This window comes from Gorilla gorilla, chromosome 1 (genome assembly GCF_029281585.2).
Source record: "Gorilla gorilla gorilla isolate KB3781 chromosome 1, NHGRI_mGorGor1-v2.1_pri, whole genome shotgun sequence".
In the NCBI taxonomy this organism is placed as follows: Eukaryota; Metazoa; Chordata; class Mammalia; order Primates; family Hominidae; genus Gorilla; species Gorilla gorilla.
Window position 1 is genome coordinate 46991773 of NC_073224.2, and position 17306 is coordinate 47009078.

At 45.8% G+C, this 17306-nt stretch overlaps 2 protein-coding genes across 4 annotated transcripts in view; one reads left to right on the forward strand and one right to left on the reverse strand.

Annotated features, from left to right (window-relative positions):
- Positions 1 to 92: 92 nt before the first annotated feature.
- On the forward strand, positions 93 to 5847 carry C1H1orf74 (chromosome 1 C1orf74 homolog). The gene is made up of 2 exons (XM_019030171.3): positions 93 to 637; positions 1336 to 5847. The coding sequence occupies exon 2, from the start codon at positions 1411 to 1413 to the stop codon at positions 2218 to 2220; it is 810 nt and encodes a 269-aa protein (XP_018885716.3). The 5' UTR covers positions 93 to 637; positions 1336 to 1410; the 3' UTR covers positions 2221 to 5847.
- TRAF3IP3 (TRAF3 interacting protein 3) overlaps positions 2854 to 17306 on the reverse strand; it is a 26510-nt gene continuing 12057 nt past the window's right edge. For 2 of the 3 annotated variants that reach the window (XM_055378798.2, XM_004028330.4), the window contains exons 8-16: positions 12021 to 12092; positions 9554 to 9694; positions 9308 to 9445; positions 7556 to 7691; positions 6871 to 6933; positions 5670 to 5729; positions 4438 to 4574; positions 3586 to 3699; positions 2854 to 2988 (exon numbers count right to left, since the gene is read on the reverse strand). In XM_055378798.2, the coding sequence (XP_055234773.2) occupies positions 2896 to 2988; positions 3586 to 3699; positions 4438 to 4574; positions 5670 to 5729; positions 6871 to 6933; positions 7556 to 7691; positions 9308 to 9445; positions 9554 to 9694; positions 12021 to 12092 (954 nt within the window). In that variant the 3' untranslated portion in view covers positions 2854 to 2895. Of the gene's footprint in view, positions 2989 to 3585; positions 3700 to 4437; positions 4575 to 5640; positions 5730 to 6870; positions 6934 to 7555; positions 7692 to 9307; positions 9446 to 9553; positions 9695 to 12020; positions 12093 to 16704; positions 17127 to 17306 lie in introns of those variants that run through there. The other variant, XM_019030161.4, reaches the window with a different exon arrangement.

The window sequence follows — 17306 nt, forward strand, 5'->3', positions numbered from 1 at the left end:
TAAAAAAAATTAAAACGTTTCAGCACCACCCACAGGTGAGGCTATTCTGCAAAGTATGTTGTCTTGAGGTATGTTTCGTCTGGACAAAACGTATTTCCACAGACACAAATCAAAGGTGTTTATTAACTGCTGTGTGCCCTGTTTCTGGATTCCCAGTCAAGTGGGACACCAGACGTCATAACACAGGGAGGACGTTCGGCGAAACAAAATGAGGGCAGCAGCGGGAAACCAGTTTCACCAGGTTCCGCCTTTTCTCGTTTACTTCCGCCCTTCCCCGTTCCTAAGCCGACAGATGGGGCCGCGTTCAGTCTGGCCGGAAAGGGCGGGCCGCACGGTGGCCCAAACTTCCGGCGCGCAGTAAGGCTGCCTAGCTAGTGATTCTAACGCGAGGCGCGCGAGAGGCTGGATGACGTCACGGAATGAGGGGAAAGAGGGCGGCACTCGAGTCGGTGCGCATGCGCAAGAAGGTGCCTGCCGGACTGGAGCAGAGAGGGCTGCGAGGGTCTTCCCAGCGCAGGCGGGTTTTCCAGTGTTACTTGCGGCTGGGCGTGGGGGAGTAGCTGCCTTTCTGGCAGCAGGCAGGAAGCCGCAAAAAGTTTCTGAGCCCCCGAACCTGTAGCGGACGTGGAAAAAGAACGTATGTGAGACAGACTTATGCCTCATTTAGCAAATCACTATAACATGCTCTGGTGTGGGGTGTGTGGATCGGAGAAATCCCATCTTCCGAGAGTCCTTGATGTCGGACAGAAAGGGAAGGCGGGGCCAGCAGAAGTTAAAATACTACCCTTCTGCAGTTCTAGCGGATTTCATTCATTCATTTTTATGTGTCAGGGTGAGATGGTTGTTAGTCCACATTCTGGTGTATATTAATCAAATTACTATTCTTATAACTATTCTCTGGCGGGAAGAGTAGGGGAGTTGTCAGTGGAAAGGATACATTTGGAACTTGGAGCTCTGTCCCAGAAGGGCTTTTGGGCGAAATGCTGTGAATTTTGCCAAACACTGCCCCGCCTCCGCCTCTGCCCCAAATTCCCTACGGTTTGAACCAGAGAACGTAATTTGCAACAGGTAAAATTTAGAATAAAAGCCAGAAGGAATATAAATCTAACTATAAGGCTAGAAAAACACACGAATTTATGATTGAGGGAGACCAAGTCAACAAGAAAAATCAAGCAGCATCGGTGAAACTATCTTGTCTAGGCTGGGTCGCCATTTCAAAGCAGGGAGGGACAGAATAATCTTTGGAAGATACCGCGATTTAACAGGAAGGCTGTTGGCAGGTTTCCTGGTGTGTCGCTGGCTGTTAATAATTCCCTGCTCCTGCTTTGTTTCTAGGCCCCTCCTCAAGTGTCTGGCTGAAAGATGCCACCCAGGGAAGGGAACTCGGGCTAGCTAAGGAGGCCATTCTTGATGTTGCTTCTAGATCTCATGTCATCACCGAGCCCTCAGCTGCTGGTGGCAGCTGCTCAGCAGACCCTTGGCATGGGAAAGAGACGGAGTCCACCCCAAGCCATCTGCCTTCACTTAGCTGGAGAGGTGCTGGCTGTGGCCCGGGGACTGAAGCCAGCTGTGCTCTATGATTGCAACTGTGCAGGGGCATCAGAGCTCCAGAGCTATCTGGAGGAGCTGCAGGGGCTTGGCTTCCTGACCTTTGGACTTCACATCCTTGAGATTGGAGAAAACAGCCTGATTGTCAGTCCTGAGCATGTATGTCAGCACTTGGAGCAGGTGCTGCTTGGTACCATAGCCTTTGTGGATGTTTCCAGCTGCCAGCGTCACCCTTCTGTCTGCTCCCTGGACCAGCTTCAGGACTTGAAGGCCCTCGTGGCTGAGATCATCACACATTTGCAGGGGCTGCAGAGGGACTTATCTCTAGCAGTCTCCTACAGCAGGCTCCATTCCTCAGACTGGAATCTGTGTACTGTATTTGGGATCCTCCTGGGCTATCCTGTTCCCTATACCTTTCACCTGAACCAGGGAGATGACAACTGCTTAGCTCTGACTCCACTACGAGTATTCACTGCCCGGATCTCATGGTTGCTAGGTCAACCCCCAATCCTGCTCTATTCCTTTAGTGTCCCAGAGAGTTTGTTCCCAGGCCTGAGGGACATTCTAAACACCTGGGAGAAGGACCTCAGAACCCGATTTAGGACTCAGAATGACTTTGCTGATCTCAGCATCTCCTCTGAGATAGTCACACTGCCGGCTGTGGCCCTCTGACTTTAACTCTCCTCCCAAATAGAAGGTACTCAGTAAATGATCATCTCTAGGTTGGGGATGGCAAATAATCATCTCAACTGCCAATTCCAAGTGTCTTGAGTATACTAAGGCACAATGCTGTAATCAGTTGGCCACAAATGCAAAGGGCATGTAAATAGGTAATGGTGGTGCTAGTAGCAAATTGGTAGATAGTACATACTTGCCATTTCTATACTAGGAAGTCCTCTTAGTGGAGATGATTTCATTTTCACTGGATAAAAGATAGAAGGAAGGAGATGATAGAGGAAAAGCAGGGTGATGGAAGACAAGCCAAACACTCTTGCATGGTAATCTTGTAAATATACCTGCTCTATGTGGGTGCTGCCTGCTAGGAAAGTAGGGCTGGGGGCTTTTCTGCATGTTTATATGCCTCCAACTGAATTTGAGGAGAGTAGACCACCAGTATGCTTAAATATGTGATACTTGTTAATGTAATACACCATTCAGGAATAAACTGAGAGTTCTGAGGTACAATCTGGTCAGGTGAAGTTTATTTACAGTAGGTTAAGAAAATAATAAAAAGTCAGAAATCCTAAGTCAGTTGGAAAACCCAAGCTGTAATGTATCCAAACCTTCTGAGTTTTTCGTTGAGTTGCTTGCTTCTGATTTTCACCCAAGGCAGTTGTCACAAATTATTCAGATCATCAGGTTGTCTTTATTGGCCAGGAACACTGCCAGTGCTGCAGCAATCATCACCATCAGCACTGGGAGCCATCGCCCACATTGCCTCTGTAGGGGGACAGGGAGACAGAAGAAAGTGGCCATGAGTGGATTGGAAAAGATATAGGCAAAAATCTTTCTTCTTCCTACTGTAGCCCAGTGGAAAACGCTGGGTTGGTGGTGGAGAAAAAGCTTTTTACTCTGTCTCCCACTTTGTCACCTGTCTTGGGATAAAACCACTTAACCAATGTTCTCTGGCCCAGGGAGCCGTATCCATCAGGGACTAGATATATAAATACTGATATGAATAATGAAGGGTGGAAAATAACCCAGCAAAATTATATTCTTTCTTTGTATTCCCCAGTACTTTTGTGTCCTTCTGTTCTTGCCACCATGCTTATCATCAGCTAAAATAACACCCTTTCATACTTTAGCTAAGAGTAAGTCTTTCCTTCTGGCATTGAGAGTTCTGTGAAAGTTGGGCTTTGATGCACGAGCCAGTGTTTTTTTCAATGGTTGCCATAATGTCAGTATAGTATAAACCAAGCACGGTGGGACAGGATGGCCAGTTGTTGGCGTGGGCTGATACATTTTATGTGCAAAACTTGGTTAAAGAAGGAATTGTCCCATCATCCAGGGCTTTATGGGAAGGAGAGACCCTCTTACTCTGGGAGGCAGCTGCTGGCTCTGGTTCAGCTCTTCTCGACAGTGCTGCAGCTTACGCAGGCAGGAGAGATACTCGTCACTGAGGTTGTCTAATTCTGAATGCAGTTCTCTGCACTGGGGAGAACATCACCAAAGTCATCACTGTCACTTCTGTCTAGGACAGAGCCCAGGCAGGGGAGACTGCCCTTTGTAAGTTTCACTGATTTGGAATTTTTACCACCATCTTCCCTTCCCAGCCATTCTCAGGGATTTGAGTTTGTCTTTTGACTGTCTTACATTGTCTGGAATGTGTTCATTTAAATGATTGACAGTAATGCATATTATAGTTTTACATTTTATACATTTAAGTTCTTTTATATGACTTTATGTGCAAGTGCTTTGCAAATGAGAGACACCGAAAAATGATGTTCTTATAGAACAAACGACCTAGAAGTGACCTTAGTACAAGTTTCTTTCCCAGGAGCTAGTTGCATATCAATACTTCTGGGGATGTGTATGTTTGTGAGTATGTACAAAGGAAGAGTTTTACTCTTTAAGAGACATATAAAGACTTAAGATACTCAATGTGGGACGACATATTGAGAAGTTAATATTTTTATTAAATGTGTTTGAGTTTTGGTCGACTTTCTAAAAGGTAATCATTTAATAAAACCTTGAATAGGAGTTGGTATAAATAAGGAAGGGAAAAGATTGACAAGTCAGCCCAAAAGCACAGACACTTTATGTAGGCAAATGAATGTCTGTGGTTATCCACTCACAACTTAAACTTTGAAATCCCTGCTTTTTGACTGCCTCCCAGGTTTCTCTGCTATTCCGCAAATGAGCCCTCACTATCTCAGGTCACCCTCTCACCTCCTTTTCCTTGGCCTGGAGCTGCAAAGTCTTCTTTTGCAGCTGGTCTCTGAGATCCCAGTCTTTCTCCTTCCCTGTACCCTCAGGCTCCACTTCGTTAGGGAAGGACTTTGGACTCCACACGGGCAAAGCCTGATCTAAAAAAGCAGCCAGATTCTTGGTGACAGTGAGGCCCACACCTCTGAGGAAGGGCCCTGAGGGTGAGACCACTAGGAGTGGGGAGAGGGGAGGGAACTTGGGAGGGCGTGCTCTTGGCTAGACTGATGGCATTCTCTGACATAAAGGTTAACTTCCAGTAGGCCCCTGCTAAGCTTGGACAGACAGCTGGAATCTGAGCTCCTTGAGGGCAAGATTGGGATCTTTTCTTTGTATCCCCAGTCTTATCTAGTGCTAGATAGTTTTAGTGAATACTTCTTAATTGAATTTCATTGGTTGTATGTCACATTCTTCCTAGTTTGTCAAATAAGTTTGGTAAATGCTTTAATACAATCCCTTTTCCCTGATGTCCTCATTTGAAAGTTGTGAAGATGGCAGTCATATCCTAAAATTTATCTTCATATGGTTAAAGATGGTTTTTTAGCCACCCTGCAATCTTAGTCTTGGTGAAAAGAGCATGGACTAGGAGTCAGAAGTTTTGGATTGTTGTTATAGCTGTGTTGTTAGTTTGTGTCACCATAGACTTTCATGTTCTTATCCATACTATGTGGGCATAAAAATTTCTGCCTTATCTATTATATTATGCCCAATGATTGTGAGGAGAAAACAAAAGGTCGTGTGTAGTGGACAGGTGAGGAGCTATTGCCCCTCTGTATACACAGTGAATTCTCAGGAAACATGGACAGTAGACTCTCTAGGGCTGACAGTGAGTTGACTCTGGCCTGCTATGTGGTTTGGGGCTGGGGAGTTGGATGTGATTTGGAAAATCAAGTGTGTAAAAATTGACATGAAATCCTGAGTTCAAAATAAATTTATTGAAATGTTCAACACAGACATGTGCTTTCAGAGAGAATAGAAACCCTTTTTCACAGTTTATATACCTCAGGATAGAAGGCTAACTAGTTGAAGTGTCCTCAGAGCCAATGATCAGTCCTTAAAAAGCTCCCACACATCCCGGACTTAACAGACTGCCAGAACTGGCTGGGACTCCAGGAGGTCATGTAGTCCATCCCGCTGCCTCTAGGCAGGTAAGGGAAGAGCAATATCTTAGAATTTGTGGTAATAAATTTGCTGACCTTTCTTTGTTAAGAGTTTCTCCTGTTCTTGAAGCTGTAAGGATTGATTCTGAAGCAAACCTGTTGAAAAACACAAGGAACTTGTCTATGCTAGCATATTTACTACAAAAAGTTTTCTTTTCAGAACTTTGCTTAGAACCTTGGTTATTAAATATGTTCCCATCTGCTGTGTGTTGAATTTTGTCCCCCAGAATATATATGTCGAAGTCCTAACCCTCAGTACCTTAAATAATGACCTTATTTGGAGATAAGTTCTTTAAAAGATAATCAAGTTAAAATGGGGTCATTCAGGTGGGCCCTAATCTAATATCACTGGTGTCCTTATAAGAAGGGGAAATATGGACACAGATATGTTCATGGGAAAGACAATGTGAAGAGACACAGAGAGAAGACGGCCATCTACAAAGCCAGGGAAAGAGCCCTGGAATAGATCTTTCCCTAAACGCCCTCAGAAGGAAACAACCCTGCTGACATCTTGGATTTCTAATCTCCAGAACTGTGAGACAATACATTTCTGTTCTTCAAGGCACCCAGTCTGTGGTACTTTGCTATGAATATAGCATCCTTATATCTCCCCCTACCATGTCTCTATCTTCAAGTCTTTGCTTGAAGATTTTCCCTTTTCCCTGTGGTTGCTTTGCTCTCTTAATAATCATTGCTGTTTGCATGAAGCTTCTCTATCAGGTGTCAGAGGTTAAAGTGGTGGGCAACCAGCAGCTGTATTAATTGAGTCAGGTTCTCCAGCTTTTCAGAAACTGCTTTTCTTCTGAGAAGTCCCTTTTCCTCTTTGGGCCCAATATGTAGTTTTAAAGTGGATTGAGGCACGTATAGTGTAAGCTTATTTTCTAAACCATCTCTAGTGACAGGTCTATGTGACACATTCATATACATAAATTAGAATATATAAAATAAGAACTGCTTTAGGAAACCCAGTATTTAAAAAAAATCTGCAGTTCTAGGGGAAATGTAAGTGGTGTCATTGGCATGGAAGGAGAAAAGTAGAAAAAAAAGAACAGAGACTAACACATAATTTATGGAGAGCTATGTAAATGACCTCACTTTACAAGAAGAGGGTCTGAAAGTGCACAGAGTTAGAGCATATGCCAAAGACTGGGCCCTTAGTCCCTACTCTGGGTGCCTTTCGTGGGCCAGGACCCCAGGAAAACCCTGTGGACTTTCAGAATCTGGAAAGCGAACTTACCCTGCAACTGCTGTACTCTGGTCACCAGGGTGAGTTTCTCCGCCTCTGACCTTTTTAGTTGATCTGAAAATGCAATAATGCAAGCCAAAATAAAGGAACCCAAGACTTAATGAACTCAGTACTTAGGATGGAAATTAGTAATAGATGCTGTCTTGTCGTGGTCTTTAACGTGTGTCTATTGGAAGTTGCTCTATCTTCGTGTCCCAGTTCTGAAGAGGTAAACCAGAAGCCAAGTACCTCAGGTTTTGTGCATCAACAATGTTGGGTTGCATTGAGGCTTGTGTTTACACACTATCTAGTCCTCTCTATCAGTGGACACAGAGGGTGTGACTGAGAGACTTTCTCTATGCCTTGTGTTTCAACTGACCTTTCCCTTTCAAATTAGGACTGTGGCCTTGACATATGTGACTGATGTGGGAGCAGCTGTGATCTGGCCCAGAGGGATGGGCTAAAAAAGAGAGCTCAGACAACAAGATACTCTATCTACTACAGTGAAATTAATTTTCAATTTTGGATGATTAAAACAGTCCTGCCTCTCCCTCAAGGTAAAATGAGATTATAAAGCCAATCAACCAATCAAGCAAACAAATAAAAGGCTGAAGCCTTTCTCTTAACTCAGTTTCTTTTTTCTTAGCTCACTTGGCCATGGCTGCCATGCACTCAAGGCCTCCAAGGAGAAGAGTACCTTGTAGGTCCTGGGTATCCAAGCTGCACAGGTCTCTGTCCCCTTGCAGGCATTCAATCTTGGCCTGCAGTTCCTGGTGCTCATTTTCCAAAAATCGCAGGGCCTGGTTCATCTGTAAGTCCCTGCTATCTGCTCCCTGTAAGGAGGAGGAGGGGCCGATATAGAAGGAGGTCAGTGTTGGGGTGGAGGTTGGGGGGCGGGTACCATGGAAGAGGAAAATGTAGAAAAGTCTGGAATTTTAGAGATAGAAGGAATGTTAGGGAGATGAGAAAATAGAGAAGTCTTTCTTTTTTCCTATTTCTTCCCTTTGCTTTGTTCCTCACATTTATAACAGCAGATTAGACTTTTGATATTCACAAGGAACTCGTGTCTTTTATTTATTTATTTTTATTTTTAGAGATGGGGTCTCACTTTGTCACCCAGACTGGAGTGCAGTGGTGCCATCATAGCACATTGCAGCCTCGACCTCTTGGGCTCAAGCAATCCTCCCATCTTAGCCTTCTGAGTAGCTGGGACTACAGGCATTTGCCAGTAGTTTTGAAGTGGACTGAGGCATGTGCAGTGTAAGTTTATTTTCTAAACCATCTCTAGTGACAGGTCTAAGTGACACATTCATGTACATAAATTAGAATATATAAAATAAGAATTGCTTTAGGAAACCCAGTACTTTAAAAAATCTGCCATTTTAGGGGAAATTTAAGTGGTTGTCATTGGTGTGGGAGTCATGTCTTGACACTTTGGTAAATCACCAAATTAAGGAATACAAAGTCATTAGTTTTCTGGATGTTTTCATTTTCTCTTTTTTCTACTTCTGGCAGTATCAGGTTTTTTTTTTTGGTTAGGGTCTTTTTTTTCCACAAAGATTTAAAGTTAAAAAACCCCTCACAAAAATCTTCATAGGAGTTGCCTTATAGGTGATGGGAAGAAGAAAACAACAAAGGTTGAGCTGTGGATACCATGCAGAGTGACCAGCTGGGTTCACTCCTTTGATAAGACTCACATACTCTGTCTCTTATCAAGTGGGCTGTTCTGAGCCCTGCTTCAGGAAAATTACAAAGATCAGCTTTTGAGGTGGATCCTCAAAATTCCAAACCAGGTAAATAAATCTATGCAAAATAATAGCTAATATTTACTGAGTGCTTTTGTGTGCCAGGCATTGTGCTAAGTGCTTTACACGGATCATCTTACTTAATACCCAGAACCACCTTATGATGTAGGTACTATTATCCTCATTTTAGAGATGGGGAAACTGAGGCTTAGGACAGATTGAAGATGATGGAACCCTTGAGGATGCCAAGAGTCTAATTGTAATTGCTAAATGTAATTGCTTAAAATACACATTGGCAGAAAGTGTTAGTACTCACCTGTAAATAAATTAGTGACATTCTTTCTGTGCCAACAGTGGGCAATTCTGAACTGGATGCTTTTTTGGGATGGAGTTTGGAGAGTGGGTTGGGAGATGACATTAGTAGGCTGATGAATATTCCAGCCAGTTCTTTTCATTTGGGTGGTGATGGTGTCATTCCAATGAACGCTTAGTTCATTTGCATGAGCAATGCAGACATCCTTGCTAAACTCAAAATTAGATTTCAGAGCCAAAACAGTGAATTTGGTACAAAGTAGTGGTGACTGAGGAACTGAAAGCCAGATGCTGTCAGCTGCCTTTGGAGTCCCTAATCCAGAACAGCTTCTTTCATCACCATCCCTCCTCCCCATACCCTGTCTTCCCTCCCCACCCCCAGTGCCTGGTACCTGCAGTTTGGACTGAAGCACGTGGAGTTGGCTCTCCAGCTCCCTGTGCTGGGTCCCAAGGGTCCTCCAGTCCTCCTTCAGAGCCTCATACTGGCTCCTCCACTCTTCACACTTCTGCTCTGCCAGGGCCAGGGATCGCTGAGGGAGATCAGAGAGGAGAGGGTTCCAGGGAGTTGTGCAGCTGGCTCCCTTGTTCCCCAAGCTGCCTGGAGTCTCCAGCCCCATGTCTATGTGGCATCCCCATACCTGTGTGCTCTGTAGTTGCTGCTCTGCATTCATTTTCTCCTCCAGCACTTTCTGCAGTGACTCCTTGGCCTTCTGCTCATAGCTGTTTTTCTGGTCTTCCATCTCCAGTAGTACTTTTTTCATTCCCCGAGGGGAGTATTTCTGTAAATTTGATGCAATTCAACAAATACACATTGAGCTTCTGTGTGCCAAATCCTGAGCTGGGATACAGAAATGAAAAGAAGTTGGTTCTTCCCCCAGGCAGAGATACCAGTAATCTAGTGAGCCATTTCTTTTAGGGTAGAGCTAGCAAGAAGAGTCCCTCAGGCAATGAGAGATGAGTGGGGGGCATAATAAACAGTGCCCTAGGCTTGCTGGGCATTATATCCGAGGCCTTCCACAAGCTCTTGGAATCCAACATGTCTAAACAGGACTCATCTTTCTAAACATGTTCTTTTTTCTTGGGGTTCCTATCTCAGTGACCAGAATCATCATCCATCCAGGCTTTTCCAAACCCTAAACCAGGGAGTCAATCTTCATTTTCTCTCTCACTTCCTCCCACTAATCAGTTGGTCATTGAGCCTTGACAATTTCCTTAACAGCTCATATCTGTCTCCTCTCTATCCCTACTGCTGCTTCCTTAGTTCAGGCTGTAGTAGTAGTGTTATGTGGATTAATGCAACAGCCTCCCTTTCTTCAAATCTTGCCTCCCTTCAGTCCCTTTTCAGTCCTGCATTTAGAGGGTTCTTTCTAAAATGCAAATCTGATCTTGCCACTTCCTGTATAAATCTCTCCATGGATTCTCAGCATACTAAGAATCACATCCAAACTCCTTGTCATGGCTCCTCTTACACGCCTAGACTTTCATCCCATGCTACTTCCACCTAAGCTGAGATGTTTGCAGATCCCCCAGCACTCTGTTTTTTGGGGCTCTGCCTTTACCCATGTAGCTTCTTCTGCCTACAGCCGGTTAACTTCTACTTATACTCAAGATTCAGTCCAGTATCATCAGTTCTGATAAATTGACCAATTACCCCCATCCCACAATGTCTTATGGATTAGGTAGCTTTTCTTAGTGTTCATGGTGTTCACATAGTATCCCCTGCATGCCTCTATTATTCTACTCTATTGACTCATCTGTCTTTCATACTGGATTGTAAACTCCTTCAGGGAGGGAGCATACTGCTGCTGCTTAAAAAAAAAATCATTGTAGCTTCTCTACAATGCCTAATGAACTTCATGTTTTAAAATTAATACATTTGCATTGTAAAATTCCTCCTGGCTGCAGGATTAAGGAGACACAGCGCAGCTTTGCAAATTCACTGGGGGTCTTGCCTTCTCCCTTTCTTTCATCTTGATGCCCTGTGATTTCGGAGAAGGCAGGCAGATTTTATTGTCAATTCTGGATTACCCACTGTGTAAGCAGTAGACCAGATGACAACAATTTAGGGATCAATATGAAATCATTTCCATTTGACTTTGGAATTGTCTGAAATTTTGGATTTAAATTTGAGTGGGTCTTATAGTTTTGGAACTTTCATTAAAAACCAGATCCAGGAATTAACCTGGTTGAGGTCATATATAGGGGATGTCCCAGTTATTGGACATCCAATGACCATCCATGCTGGGCACTGGTTATGTGTTATTCCCTATTGAAAATGAATAGACTGGCATTCTGGATTATATATTAGTCTCCTGTGAACTTGGTTGGCATTATTTAGTCCTGACAAAGCAAGTTATACTGAAAAAAATGAAAGTTGTGGACCAAGAAACTTATAGATTCCATAAACTCTCTTCCCCTGTAAGACGCCATCAATGTGGCCAGGACTGTCTTCTCTCTCTAACTCCAGATGGGAGAATTCTGCCTGTTTCACCCCATTCTCTTATTTGATATCTTCCCACCTGTCAGGTATCCATCACTTCTCAAATGTGAAAGCTGATTTCTTTCTATCTCTTATAAACCAAGATTAGGCCAATCAAGAGATTACTAATGCTGGAAAATTGTGTTACAGAAGAGCCAAGTAAAAGAGCTTTTACATTCTTCCAGGGTTGCTAGAAAAAACAGAAAAAAGTTACCCATGGAATGAAAATAATTTTCTAAGACTTCATTATAACATCTAACTCATCTGTTCAAAGATTAGGATGTGTAAAGGGCTGTCCGGGTGGTGTGAATCTTCACCAAGGGCCTTTCCCTACAGTGTCAGGTATTCTCAAGGTTCCCCTGGAGCTGACAAACTGGTTAGTGCTGGGATTCCTCCAGGGTGCAAAGAGAAGGATACTAGGAGAAGGGGAGAGGAAGAAGGATGGAGACAGTGATCTAGTGAATTAGAGACTAAAGTGTAAGTGGCCAAGCCAGAACTGGGTAAGTAGGAATGGGTGTGTTATTCTCTATCTGGTGGTGTTTCTCGAAAGTAAGATTGAGGTTCGAAAGCATTCTTCTCATTTAATTCTAGATTCCTGAGATGGAAGTATCCTTCAGAATGCTTACCTGGGTACAGGTGTACAGCTGGTTTTCTAAGGATCTCAGTTTCCCCTTCAATTTGTCTTCATTAAGCTGTCCCTGGAGCAAATGGGATGAGTTAATGAGCTTGGGCCAAAATCTAGTCTGCAAAGAGTTTGACTCTATATTCCTATCCTACTGCCCAGCACATAGTTGGTGCTCAAACAGTGAACTCTTTCAGGAGGCAAGCAGGAGCAAAGATGACAAAGGGTGCTGGATAGAAGAGGATCTTCTCCTGTTTCTCTGGACTAGGACAAGAAAGAATAAGACTGGCCTCAAGTCCTCTTTTTACCTCGATTTTTATCAAATGGCTCAGGGTAGCATAGCAGGGGGGCCCCGAAAGGAAAGCTTCTAAGCTACCCTTTCGCTCACTATCTCCCTCCCCTGTCTAGGCACTTCTGCACTCCTCACCTCTTCTCAGTCTTGTACATGGACTTTTCCCTGTAAAATGTAGGCCAGTGAGGCTAACGCAGTCTCCCCTCCCGGGAGAATGTTTATTCCCTCCCTTGCCCTCGGTTATGAGCTCATTTATATCTCCTCAACATTCCTATGTTGAAGTCCTAAGCCCCGAGTGCCCCAGAATGTGACCATATTTGGAGAAAGGGTCTTTAAAGATGTGGTTAAGTTAAAATGAGGCCATTAAGCTGGCCCTAATCCAATATGATGGATGTCCTTATTAAAAGAGGAGATCAGGGCACTGCAGGAAGGCCATGTGGAGACACAGAGAGAGATGGCAATCTGTAAGCCAGGAAGAGAGACGGCAGGAGAAACGAACTCTGCTGACACCTCCATCTCAGACTTTTAGCCTCCAGAACTATGAGAAAATAAGTTTCTGTTTTTGAAGTTCCCCTGACTGTGGTACTTTGTCATAGCAGCCCTAGGAGATTAATACACTCCCCTCCCTGCCACACACACCTCCACATGCACACACACACCTCCGTATACACACACCTTCACATGCGCACACACACCTCCACATGCACACGTACACTTCCACCTGCACACATACACCTCCACCTGCACACACGTACCTCCACCTGCACACACACACCTTCACATGCACACGCACACCTGCATAGGCACATGCACACCTCCATATACACACACATACCTTCACATGCGCACACACACCTCCACATGCACACCACACGTACACTTCCACCTGCACACATACACCTCCACCTGCATACACGTACCTGCACACACACCTTCACATGCACATGCACACCTCCATATGCACACGCACACCTTCACATGCGCACACACACCTCCACATGCACACGTACACTTCCACCTGCACACATACACCTCCACCTGCATACACGTACCTCCATCTGCACACACATGCCTTCACATGCACACCTTCACATGCACACCTTCACATGCACACACACCTCCATATGCACACGCACACCTTCACATGCACACACACACTTCCATATACACACACACCTCCACCTGCACATGCACACCTTCACATGCACATGCACACTTCCACCTGCACACACACACACCTCCAGCTGCACACGCACACCTCCACATGCACAGATACACCTCCACATGCACACACACCTTCACATGCACACGCACACCTCCATAGGGACACACAGCTCCACCTGCACACACATACCTTCACATGCACACGCACACCTCCACATGCGCGCACACCTCCACATGCGCGCACACCTCCACATGCACACACACACCTTCACATGCACACGCACACTTCCACATGCGCACACACACCTCCACATGCACGCACACACCTCCACCTGCACGCACACACCTCCACCTGCACACACCCACCTCCACATGCACACGCACACCTCCACCTGAGCACACACACCTCCACATGCACATGCATACCTCCACCTGCACACACACACCTCCACATGCACACACACACCTCCACATGCACACGCACCCCTCCACATGCACACGCACACCTCCACCTGCACACGCACACCTTCACCTGCACACGCACACCTCCACATGAAACACACACTTTCACATGCACACGCACACCTTCACATGCACACACCTCTATATACACACCTCCACCTGCACACACACCTCCATATGCACACACACACCTCCACTTGCATACACACACCACTTGCATACATACACCTTCACATTCACATGCACACCTCCACCTGCACACGCACACCTTCATATGCACACACACCTCCATATGCACACACACACCTCCACTTGCATACACACACCTTCACATGCACACCTCCACCTGCACACGCACACCTCCATATGCACAAACCTCCACTTGCATACACACACCTTCACATGCATATGCACACCTCCACCTGCACACACACCTCCATATGCACACACACCCCTCCACCTGCACACACACCTCCACATGCACACACACACCTCCACATGCACATGCACACCTCCACCTGCACACACACACCTCCATATGCACACACACCTCTATATGCACACACACCTCTATATGCACACGCAGACCTCCACATGCACACGCACACCTCCACCTGCACACGCACACCTCCACCTGCACACACACACCTCCACATGCACACGCACACCTCCACCTGCACACGCACACCTCCACCTGCACACACACCTCCACCTGCACACGCACACCTCCACCTGCACACACACACCTCCATATGCACACACACACCTTCACATGCACATGCGCACCTCCACCTACACACACACACTTCCAGCTGCACACACACCTCCACATGCACAGATACACCTCCACATGCACACACATTCTACCTGGACACACACACCTCCAGCTGCACACGCACACTTCCACCTGCACACACATACCTTCACATGCACACGCACACTTCCACATGCACACACACACCTCCACATGCACACACATACCTCCACCTGCACACACACACCTCCACATGCACACACACACCTCCACCTGCACACACACACCTCCACATGCATAAGCACAATTCCATCTGGACATACACACTTCCATCTCCACACACACACCTCCACCTACATACATACATTTCCACATGCACACGTACATACTAGACTCAAGATGAGAACTTCTTTAAGAAAGCAAGAAACGGAGAGATATTAAAGCAGAGTGAGGGCGGCAGGGGGTGTAAGGGAGCTTCCCAGAAAGTCACATTCTATTTATTCATAAGCTGGGGCTGCCTAATGGTATTTTCGACATTCCAAGAAAGATGCTAATCTCAAGGGCGAGAGGGGAGCAAGGCCGGCATGAAGAGCCAATCTGTTTCTCGGTTTTTCAGTATTTCAGCATAGTAGCTACAGCTTCCCTGCCACTTTTTTGTCCCCTCCCTTTGTAGACTTGCCCCTTTTGCCCAGGTAGGGGTTTTGTTCTTCCAGCCTGGAGTTTTGTGTAGGGTGTATCTGTGTAGGGGAGGGGGCGGGGGAGCCATCAATGAGAGCAAGTTTTCCAGAGAAAAGGCAGTGACCGGTTTTCCTATCTTTTCTCTGGCTTTTTCCAACCAGGCCAAGTGGGACGCTTGTGAGGTCTTGAAATTCCACCTCTCTTTAGGCCCGAGACGCCATGGGCTCTCTCAGCCAGATGGCTTGGACATTTCCATCTCTTATAACATTTCCGGTTTGTAACGGTCTGGGGGTAGAGGAGGGGGCTCGGCTTTGAGGTCCGCCTCCCTCAGTGAGTTTCAGGGTGCCTGGGGGAGGCAGGAAGTGGTATCTCGCAGCTCCTGTTTTGATCTTGTTTGGCTTATTCTTCTAACCATGGGAGCCAGGGGGTGCCCCCACCCTTTCAGCTTCCTGTGTTACTCAGCTGGGGCTTGCAAAAGCAAAAAGCGTTGCCAAAAATAATTTTTTAAAGTGCCTCCTGCTATTAATGTTTTTCCTAACGTCTCATGTGAGGGAGAGCAGAGAGTCAGGGATTTGGCATCTACAATAAGCCGAGGGCTTTGGGACCGATGGAAGACGTGGACAAAGACTTCTACTGTTTGAGCTTTGAAGTAACTGGTAAAACGGCTGCATTCCACTGTGGCCTGTTCATTGTCAATCCACAGGTCCTGAAATCAACTGGCTCTACACCTACCTCCTCTGGTTCACATCTTCCGGTTCCACACATTTGCCTTTGCCCAAACTCTTTCTATGCAGAATGTAATCAAACCTACCAAATTTAAGGTTTATCTTGTTATATTTTGGGAAGGAAACAGGCCTAAGGCAATATTCTTAAAATTTTCCCAGTCTCCTACCCTTTTGGGGTACCTCCTCTCTCCCCATTCCATAGTATGGCTTTAATCCAATATTTTGCCTCTTTCAACTGTTTTTGTATTGGCCCAACCCCAAATTACTTTTCCATTCGTGTTGCAACGGAAGACAATTTACCATAGCCACTTCAGTGGGGATGAAGGGCCACCCAAGTCTGGAGCTTGAATGAAACCTCTTTCCACAGCTCTGCTTTTCTGGACTCCCCAAAACGTCATAAAAGTCGCAGCCAAGTTGTTGCAAATCGGGCATGTAGTTTCCTGGTCTGAGCCCCAGGGTCCCCCACACTGAAGCCCAGTGTTACAGTATGTGGGAAGAAGCACTTTTTACAGGCCTACTGCTGACATTCTAGGCAGTTAGACCCCGGGAGCCGAGGGCTCAGAGGGCATATAACCCCCAGTGAAGAGAGGAGCAAGGCGGAGGCCATACACACCTGGTGCCGGTCTGAGGTCTTCAGCTCCTGCTTCTGCGTGGTTTTCCCCTGCCTCTGATCTGCTCTCCAGAAACACCACCACCTCACCACAGAAGCACCAGCCCACAGCTCATCTCTCTGCTCTAGTAGAGGTTGCTTAGGGCTTCAGCCAATCCCCGCTGCGCTGTCATCTCAAGATCTTAATTCCAGGACACAGATCTTCAAACCCAAGGCTGCCCTGCTCTCGTTTTTGTATTGCACAATATTGAAAGCTTGCTTTCTCTGCTAGTAGAGCTGTTTCTGCCCTGAAGATTGGACCCTCCTCAGGAGTCTCAATAGTGCCCCAGAACCTATGGTATCCAAAAGGCCCAGAGACATCTGGAGGTGAAGCCAGCGGAGGGAGCTGATCCTTGGGATTCTAATAGGGAGTTTGTGGTAAGTTCTCAGCATGTGAAGTTGGAAATTCAAATTTATGAAGGTCAAATGGCAAAAATAAAGGTCTGAACCAGTTCTGGCCACTTTCTTCCAATTATTTTTCCCAGATACCACAGTTTGGGGCTATACTTTTATTGGAGTTGAGGCTTTCATGGAAGAGATAGAGAGTTGAATTGCCTTATTTTAGG